Source organism: Callospermophilus lateralis, chromosome 7 (genome assembly GCF_048772815.1).
Source record: "Callospermophilus lateralis isolate mCalLat2 chromosome 7, mCalLat2.hap1, whole genome shotgun sequence".
NCBI lineage: Eukaryota > Metazoa > Chordata > Mammalia > Rodentia > Sciuridae > Callospermophilus > Callospermophilus lateralis.
In genome coordinates, this window is record NC_135311.1 from 9,760,380 (window position 1) to 9,770,418 (window position 10,039).

General features: G+C 39.9%; 1 protein-coding gene across 1 annotated transcript; it reads right to left on the reverse strand.

The window, feature by feature from the left end:
* Nucleotides 1–6,040: 6,040 nt before the first annotated feature.
* LOC143403634 (T-cell surface glycoprotein CD1b-like) lies at nt 6,041–9,045 on the reverse strand. The gene is made up of 6 exons (XM_076861704.1): nt 8,987–9,045; nt 8,450–8,706; nt 7,547–7,825; nt 7,143–7,424; nt 6,803–6,896; nt 6,041–6,128 (listed from the first exon to the last, which is right to left on the reverse strand). The coding sequence occupies exons 1-6, from the start codon at nt 9,043–9,045 to the stop codon at nt 6,074–6,076; spliced, it is 1,026 nt and encodes a 341-aa protein (XP_076717819.1). The 3' UTR covers nt 6,041–6,073.
* Nucleotides 9,046–10,039: the final 994 nt, after the last annotated feature.

Here is a 10,039-nt window from a genome sequence, read left to right on the forward strand (position 1 = left end):
TTTCTTTTTAACATCTATTTTTATTTTTTCATTAAGGTTACCAAAAAAAAAAAAAAATCCAGAAGCAGTGGTACACACCTTAATCCCAGGGACACAGGAGGCTGAGGCAGGAAGATGACGTGTTCGAGGCCAGCCAGGGAAACTTAGCAAGACTGTTTCAAAAAAAAAAAAAAAAAAAAAAACCATAAAGGCGGGAAATTTAGCTCAGTGGCTCAGTGGTAGAGCTTCCCTGGGGTCAATGTCCAGCACAAAAGGGAAAGAAAAGAGTTTAAGATAAAGATGTAGAGGGTAAGTGCCTGGACAGTGTTATGTGCTCACACAATTGGACCTCTTCAGAAGCTCTATTTTAGTCTCAGCATTTCTTCAACCTTCCAACTTCTGTCTACACTCAATATCCTTTCTGTGATTAATTTCTAGAGGCTTTACATATTCAAGGGTTTTTTTTTTTAAATTTAATCCTATAGGTCAATGGCCTTCTCTTTTTTATGTTCCATAGGAAATGTTCCCTTAGATAGCAATTCCACACATTTGAATTATGAAATAATGTCCCTGATCAGCACAGTGAAGTGTTATTAAAAAAATGTCTCTTTGTCAGTATTAATCCACAATACTTGGGTAATTTCCCTGACCTCTTGTTATATCACCTTCAGATTCTCAAAAGCCTTATATAATTACTTCCAATTTTTTTCATGATTTTACTAATGAGTCCATGAACTTCCATTTCTTCAAAATCCATGTGCAAGTCCCTCTGTCCTTATCTCCACATCTTACATCATCAATTGAAATATATAGTTAGAGTCAAGGCTATTGACATAATCAGGGTCCACATGATCCAAAGGAGCTCTGAGGCCCTTGGAGCTAAAATTCCAAATGGAAATCCCTGCAATTCTTCCTATATCTGTTACATTTTTGTTCCACAGGAAATAAGCGTTAAGTTATGTTACCATATATTATAGTAGTGCTGTCTCATAGATCTACTAACATGATTGAACTGTTCTGTGATGATCAGTACAGAATTGAATTGAATTGAATTAATTAAACTGATCTAAATTTGGGAAAATGCATTTTCAATATTTAAGCTCAAAATGGTATCTTTTGAATTTTTATCCACATTGTCCTGGCTTTCTATGGTACATACGCACCCAGCATATATATTAAACCAGCCAGGCCTTCCCCTTGTTTCTGAATCCTCAAGACAGACACTGCTCAGCTCAAGAGGAAACCCAATACACCTGCACGGTGACAGCAGTGCTTCATTTGAGGACTCTGAAGGATCCATCACAAAGTCCTATTCTTTTCCATCCACACTACCCACCCTGTGATATTCTATATTCAATGACTAAAGATTATTGTTCCTTGATTCCTTGCACTATCAGTGAAGTACACTAGGGGGCGCAGTTGCCATCACCTAAAGCTGGCTTCTCATTACCATTGAGTGCCACTACTCCAGTCAACTCCAGCCAAGACAGGTGACCCACCTGGAGGAGTCCATGAAGCTGCCCAGTGTGAAATATTTCAGAAACAGATTTACTACTGAATTTCAAATTTTAAACTTCTCGTATCTGGTTAATTGAACATAATGTTCCTCTCTTTGTAATGTAAACTTTTCTTTCTACTTCTCCCACTCAAAGGCTTTTTATTTACAATGATCTGAATTTATATCTTAGAATAAATTTCTTTAGATTAAATATTGCTTCATCTGGCAGGTAATGTGTTAGTCACATTATCAGTTAATATAGTTTAGAAACTTCTGGCCTGAGATCTCTCTGTCTCTGTATCTCTCTTCTCTCTTCTCCCTCACCACTCCTTTTGTCTTAGACTTTACTATATTTTAATTTCTTTTAATTTTAGAATTCAAGAAATGGCATAAAGAGAATATAGAAAGTTGTCATATACCTCTCGCCTAGTTTACCCTAAGATTGCATCTTATATTACGGGTAGATTTGTTAAAACTAAAACATTATCATTAGCATTTGCTCAAAGTTTTCATCTAAGATATGAATATGCATTTAGTTATTTCTCTTTAGTCTTCTCTGATCTGTAAGAGTTTCTCCTCTTTGGTTTTCATGAACTTGATAATTGCAAACAGTATTGGCCAGATGTTGTAAAATGTCCATCTTTTCAGGTTAGTCGGATGTTTCTTTCATGATTGGTTTGAAGTGTGGATTGGAAGGGAGAGTACCATATGAAAACCCTCCCATCCATCATCTCAAAATCCCGTCACACCCACAAGACTTACCACTGATGGTATTAAACGTGATCCCTTGGTGAAGGTTCTGTATTCCAGCTTTTTCCACTGTAAATTTATTTTTACCTTTGCACAAAGGCCAGCCCACATTAAACTTCATGTCTTGGGTTAGATTTCTGTAACAAAGATGTAGTTCTGTTTTCTTGTTTTTAATATATTCACAATTTATTTATATCTGGGAGGACAAATACATATTTATTTTCTACTTTGGGTTTTTCCTGGGTATTATACCATCTGTAGGTCACCTTTTCGCCTGACCATATCAGTGACTTACTTCTCTGTCTCTGTTTATCCATTTCCCTAATTTTCCCGTGCACACTGATTCCCCAAGCCTCGGCCTGAATTCAGCTCTATAGTCATCTCTATCCCTGTTATAACACTGTGTGAGAAACTTTCTATAGGAATTGAAACAATAGCCTTAACTAAATTGTTTTTCTCTATATGGATGTAACTAGAGCGGGAAGACCAATTCCAGGATTTTTTTTGCTATCCATGTCTGTGAAATGAAAACTTCACAAAGAACCATTGTGAAGATTAAATGGGGAATTCGGTGAAGATCAGAGAAGAAACATTTGACAATCATGAGCTGCTAGTATCACCTGAACTGCTACTACCAAGATCATCATCACAGAGGAGCTCAGCAACTCCAGGAAACACTGATGCCAACCTTGTAATGTGTGATATACCTGAAGGTGCTGATCACTTTCATCTGCTCCTTAGATTACTAGATCTTTAAACTTTTCAGGTCTTGATCCTAATAAATTTTGGCTTTGGGGGGGAAGAAATCCACAAAATTTTAAAAATGTTTTGTTTGACTTAATAATAGTTGTATTAATTATGGAGTACAATGAATCATCTCAATACATGAATGCATTGTGGCATTTAAAAATTAGATTAATTAATATATTGATGGGCTGGGGTTATAGCTCAGTGGTGGAGCACTTACTAGCACATGTGAGGCACTGGGTTTGATACTCAGCACCACATAAAAATCTATTTATTTATAAAAATAAATAAATAAATAAAGGTATTGCGTCCATCTACAACTAAAAAATAGTTTTAAAAATAAAAAATTAAAATATTCATAATTTATTCATCACCTCACATATTTGTAGTTTTCTTTCTTGTTTATTTAATCTATTTTTTTTTACTGGGGATTAAACCCAGGGATGCTTTTAAGCACCATGTTATTGACTTACAATACCAGTTAAAATTTCACATTTGGTCATGGTGAATAATATCATTTAGGGAAAACTTTTTTACTGAGTATAACTAGTAAAGATAGATTTTGAAAAATATCATTTATTTTGAAATATCTGAGGGTCATCAAGACAGTGAAGGATTAGAGGTCCATGATTCAAGAAAGGAAGGAAGTTCCTGGCATCCGGAGCCACATTCCTTCATCTACAGGTATCTGGGAATTCCAAAAGCACAGATGAGACTGAGCAGAACTTTCTGCAGAGCCATGGGACCCAGGAGAAAATAACTAGAAGCTGGAGCCTCCATAGAAGACACACAGTGGTCAATACATTCAGTATGAGGTTGCAACCCTAAAGCCTTACATCCTCAATCCCTAGGCCCTAGGACTAAGATGAATCATCAGTAGAAAAATAAATAAATAAATAAATAAATAAAGTTGCCCTAATAAGTGATTAAAAATCCAAATTTGAATAGTTTCACTTCCTGATCTGATGAAAAGCAGCAAGCATTGCTAGTCACTAACCCTGTAAGGCTGAACAATTGAAAGGACAAATAAATAAAAATTAAATACTTATTCTTTGCTGCATTTAAATTCTATTTAGATTTTTAAATTAACATAGAAAAACAATTCAAATATCTAACAACCATAAGACATAGTCAGAAGAAGGATAAATGGAATTAAAGTGTTCTGTCATTGAGTTAGCTCCTCCTTTAGTGCTAACTTAGTTAGCACTAAAATATCAATTTCTATTAAATCTAAACATGTAGGATTGTGTAAGAGTTTCTAAGGTGGCCAATTAAAATGCTAAAAGATCATGAAATCAACAAGTTAAGAAATGAGAAAATGCTGTAGTGAGAAATACTTAATCTGAAATAGGCAGAAAAGGGTCAGAAAAAGAAGGATAAAATAGCAAAACGGTAGGTGGAAAGTTAATTAGTTAATTAATTAATTAATCTATCTATCTACTTATTTATCTATTTATTTTACTGGATATTGAACCCAAAGGTGCTTAACTACTTACCCACATTCCCAGCCCTTTTAATTTGCTTATTAATTGATTGATTTTTTTGAGACAAGTTCTCACTAAGTTGCTCAGCCTCCTTAGTCACTGGCACTACATGTGTGCAACACCACATCCATATAGAGTAGATGGTAGATTTAAAACCAAATATATAAGTAATTTCCTTAATGTCAATTAATTTCATTAATTGTCAAAGTGAATAGAAAGCAACATACCTATATTATGCTTACAAGTGACAAAAACAGAGATTTACAAATTAAAGAGATGGAAAAAGATATACTTCAAAAACACTAGAAACCTGTATGGATGCACTTATTTTAGATAATCACTATATTGGCAAGTAAGCATTATTCAAGTTCAATCAATAAGTGCATCACAAGGAAGATAGAACATTTCTAAACATGTATGCATGTGATGATGCATTCTCTAAGTTATAAAACAAAACTATGGTGCAGAAAGAGGTGTATTAAAATCCACAATTTTGGTGCAGAATTTTTAATAGACTTCTATGAACAACAAAGTATAAATAAGATTTAAACATTTTTAATAAACATGACCTAATGAAACATTTGGAATTCAAAACTCTTAAAACCGAAAAGCATACATTCTTTTAAAGTAAACATGGGACATTCATTGTCAAACTCTGTTTGTGAAGCAACATGCATTTCAGATAGCTAAAAGTGTACAAAATGTTTCCCTGGCACAATTAAATTAAAAATCAGTGATTTAAAATGCAACCAGAAAATTCCTCCATGTCTAGAAATTCTGAAATACAAATTCTGAATACCTAATGTGTCAAAAAGCAGACGTTATAGGAAACATCAAGCTGACAAAGGCAACCCAGTACGTCAGACTTTCTGATTTGCACTAGTGCCCTGCTTCAAGGAAGTTTTTAGCATTAAAGCACATATGGGAAACTAATGGCTGAAAATAAGTTACTTAAGCAACTGCATCAAAAAATTAGGAAAAAAAATACAAAAGCAAATTAAACTCAAGGAAAGTAGGAGGAAGAAGATAACAAAGGAAATGATAAGATCAGAGAAACAACCAACAAAACCAAAAGTTAGTTCTTTTGAAAACTTTATGTGTCGATGCACCCTTGTCAGGATAAGAGAAAAAAAAAAAAAAGAGAACAAGAGTTAAAGTTCACTGGGAGTGTGACTCAGTGGTGGGTGTTTGCCCAGCATGCACAAGGCCCTGAGTAATTCAATCCCCAGAACCACACACACACAAAAATAAAAACATAGAGAATGAGAACAAATTTTCCATACCAGAGGGAAGGGAAAATAATTATTAATACAGTAATAATAGAAAGAGATGAAGAAGCTGTTAGCAATAAATTAGGCACATTGAATAACTCGTACAACAAAACACTTGGAAAACACAATGTACACAATCATAAGAAGTGTAAATAGATACCTAAGTGATGAAATCTACGATCGATACCATCTTATAATCAACAGTTTTTGACTATTTTTAATTGTGATTATTTTTTGAAACTACGAGGACTATTATTTGATCAAAATCCATGATCACTGGATGCAATATCACGAGATTGATTGTCAGCTGGGCTAACATCTGAAGTTTCTGGACTTCTTGGTACTTATTCTAAATGGGAGAGAAGACATGACGAGGGTTGACAGATTTCCTGATAAGACCTGTCAAAAGAATGACCAAAAATCAGCTCTACACGAGTTATGTGTATGGCCACATTCATCATTCAAAATGACAACTATTGTCATATTGTTAGTCACAATGACAAAAATGTGGAAACAGCCCAACTATAAATAAATGGATAAACAAAATGTGGGTTATGATACATGCAATGAGATATTATTGGGCCTTAAGAAGGAAGGAAACTCTGGCACCTTCTATGACATAGATGGAACTTGAGGACACACTGCTAAGTCAAACAGGTCAGGGGCAAAGAGACAAATATTCCATGATTCTGTGTATCCCAGGCACAGAGAAAACACAAACTCGCAGAGACGGAAGGTGCAGCGGTCACTAGCAGGGCCTTGGGAAGGGAAGGAATAGCAGGTTTTTGTTCTTTGTTGATGTTGTTTTTAGGAGAAGTGAGTTTCCGTTTTGTAAAAGGAAAGATCCTGGAGTTGGATGCTGGCAAGGGCGCGAGTGGACTTAAAAAATGGTAAAGATGGTACATTCGACGTTATGTGGATTTTACCACATTAAATAATAATAATAATAGCTCCACACAGAAGATGAGGGTTAAGAGGGGAGTTCTGGTGGAAAGATAGAGACAAGTGTGCTCTAGACAGATGGAATGGTGGGAGGAGTGAGAGGGTGCAGGGCAAAGAACACTTAAACTTACCGATGCCGCCAAAACCACAGGGCAAGACCCAGTGAAATGACCAGACAGAGCACCATCACCGTCCAAATGATCACAGCAATGGAGACCGAGCCTCCTGCCGATTGGGAGAGGACATGAGATGGTACTTCACGTCTCATCCCCGCACCCCTGGTTTTCCTTAGCCAGCTACTGTGTGCTTCATTCTCTTTCTCTTCCTCCCTTTCTTTTCCTCTTTCCCTTTTTCTCTTTCCTCCTCTCCCTCCCCATCACACCATCCTTCTCCATCACACCACCCTTCTCCAGTCCCTCTGTGCTATAACAGACCCCCTCCCCCCATCTCCAGCCTGGGTCCCCCTCTCACCACCCCAGTGGAGGACGAGGTCCTGCCCTCCTAGGCTGCTGTGCTTCACCCTGCAGGCCAGGCCAGCCGCCTCCCCAGCTGCCACATCCAGGGTTGCTCGGAGATACCACGTGCCATCAGCATTGGGCAGGATGTCACCTCTCTGAGTGCCCTGCTGCTCCTGCTCACCTCGCATCCACATCACCCACACGGGCTTTGGGTAGAAGCCAGACACATGGCACACCAGCAGCAGACGGCCAGACCCAGGGCTGGGGCCACTGGACAGCCAGGCCTCAGGCTTCACTGGTACAGAAAGGGGTACAGACGGTGTCACGTTATGACACTAACCCATAGCAGAGGGACTGAGAAACTCACGAGTTCGGGCCTAGGAGAGGTGGTGGAAAGTGAAACAGAGCGGCACTAACCTTGCCTCTGCAGATCTGCCTTCCCCGCCTCGAGAACACCCAGGAGAAACCGGGGGCAGGTTTCATACAGCAGCTTCTTCACAATGTGGAAGATGTCTCCATAAGGTCTGAGCAGGGCGCATACGAGCTGTGCCCTGCTGCCCCCTTCTGGAGCAGGCACACACGAAGAATTCCTGAAGCTCACAAAATCCAGGCCTCCTAAAGCCCCCCTTAAGAAGCTCAGGATGGCTCCCCCGGTGTGCAGCTCACAGCCTGCTATGCCCTGGATCTCAAAGGGGTCTGTGCAGAAGGAAAACGGATGAAAGTTACAAACAAGCAATAAAGAGATAATGGGGAGGAAGGACCAAGGATTTTGGATTTGGGTGAGGATAGAAGCCTGGAATCCTAGATAATGAACCAAAGTCCTTACACCATTCAGACGCTTTCAGAAAGTGGAGCCATGGAGAGAGGGTTGCTTGTCGTAAATGGATCAAGAGCGTGGTAGAATGTGTGGTGGGTAAGAGGGCACAGGAGAGGCAGAGGACAAGGAAGAATACCATGCAATCCCCAAAATAGCATTCTAGAGAGAAGCAGAGGGTCATGTGGACCCAAGGTCGAAGGGATGGATAAAAAGAAGAGCCACACTTTAGGTCACTCAAGCAGCCAGTAGCAAAGTAAGGATCCAGTTTCATGGGAAATAAACCAGGGACTGGTCACAAAGCAACTGCCTTCAACTATCACAAATGCAGAAGCAGCCAGAGTTGGGGAGACTTTGTGGAGGTGTGGAGGGAGCCTGCTCTATAGAAGAGTGTGCTCATAACTGGGGCAAAGAAGGGAAAAGAAGAAAGGGCCAGAGAGAGCATTTCCCTCAACCAAGAGAAAACTAGTAACGGAGAAGCCGCCAGGTCTGAGGATGGGACTTACATTCCAACTGGAACTCACGGACGTGGGCCCGCATTTCTCGAATGAATGCAAAGGTATAGACCCGGAATAGCTCCACCAAATCAGATATCTCCACATCACTGAAATTGCCCTTCGACCAGGGCTTCAGGAATATGGCAGTGTCTGCGACACTATTCCAACCATGAATCTGCAGGCCATCCAACCAGCCTGAGCCGTGATATTGTATCCAGGTGCTGTTGACAAAGGATGAGATTTGGATGAGGTGGAATGAGGTTTGGCTCCTGGGAGGCTGTGAAGAAAGGAAGGAAAGAGAGTGAAGAGAAAGGGAGAGGCAGGAGGGAAAGAGAAATCATGCAGCAAACAAAATCCCAGGGTCTGCAGAAACATAAGGCTTTGGCACATTTGAGAGCCCCCAGGGCCTCAGGCGGCAGCCCCACCTGCAGCAGGTGGAAGAGGGCCGGAGTCAGGAGGGGGCAGGACCTCAGAGTACACGTGCACCTGGGCAAGGCACCCTGCTTTCAACCAGGTCCTCTGCAGCAGTTTATGCCACAGTCATGCTTACCTCCCTGATTGTCCCCACCTGGGTAGAGAACTGCTAATACAAGTAGCAGCAGCATTTCACTGAGGGAGGACTTCTGGCTTTCGGCTGATGTTTGAACTCTCATTTCGGAAACCCTGTTTCTCAGAACTCGGTAGTGACTTCCTCTCTTCCAACTGACAAATCTCTTCCTCAGGCAAACTCTGCACCAGAGAATTAAAGGTGCCTCCTACTCATCTGGGGACTCCTACTCCACCTCTCATCTCCCCTGCCACCCCGACTTCCTTCATCTGACCTCAGAAGAGCCCCTGTGAGATTTTGAAACACCATTTCCCTACCTCGCTGAACCTTATGCCCACCTTATTAAATAAGAGGGTAGTACTAAATAATTGCTCAGATTCCAATCTGTGAGGATTCTTTCAGTGGTTTCTCCCCTCAATTCACCCCCTCCCTTCCCCTCCCCTCTCTTCTCTGCCACTGTTGTGAACCCTTCTCAATATTCTCAGTGTCTCCTTTTTCTTAACTGGTCCTCTGTGTCTGGTGTCCCCGATCTCATGCTCAAGTCTGGTACTGTGTGTGTGTGGGGGGGTGTATGTGTGTGGGGGTGTATGTGTGTGTGTGTGCTCCTCTGTCTGTGTTGATAGTCACTTACCTAAAGGCAAAACATGTTAAACACCTCCTAAATCCCAGATTCAAACATGATAAATGCTGCAGTTTAGAGTTCAAACAAAATTATCTAATACCATACAATTTTTGAGGGTAAAAATAGCATTTGGTACTGTACTACTTTCTCCTAGTTCCCTCCTGACCTTTAGTGTAACAGATATTCATGAGACAAGCAGAACTCTAAGAGCTAAAGTCAAAAATAGCTTTTTTGGGTAACATTCTATAAGTAGTAGGATCTTGTCTTTTTGCAATAATTCACAACTTCTGTCAACATTTAGGACGTTCCTATCACCATATAAGTCATTACTGTAGGTAGAAGTAACCTGCCACATTTTCCCTCAATATTTCTTAGGTGTTTGTTCTGAGGTGTTAACTTCTACCTTATCTTTGCATGCCTTTGGAAAGTC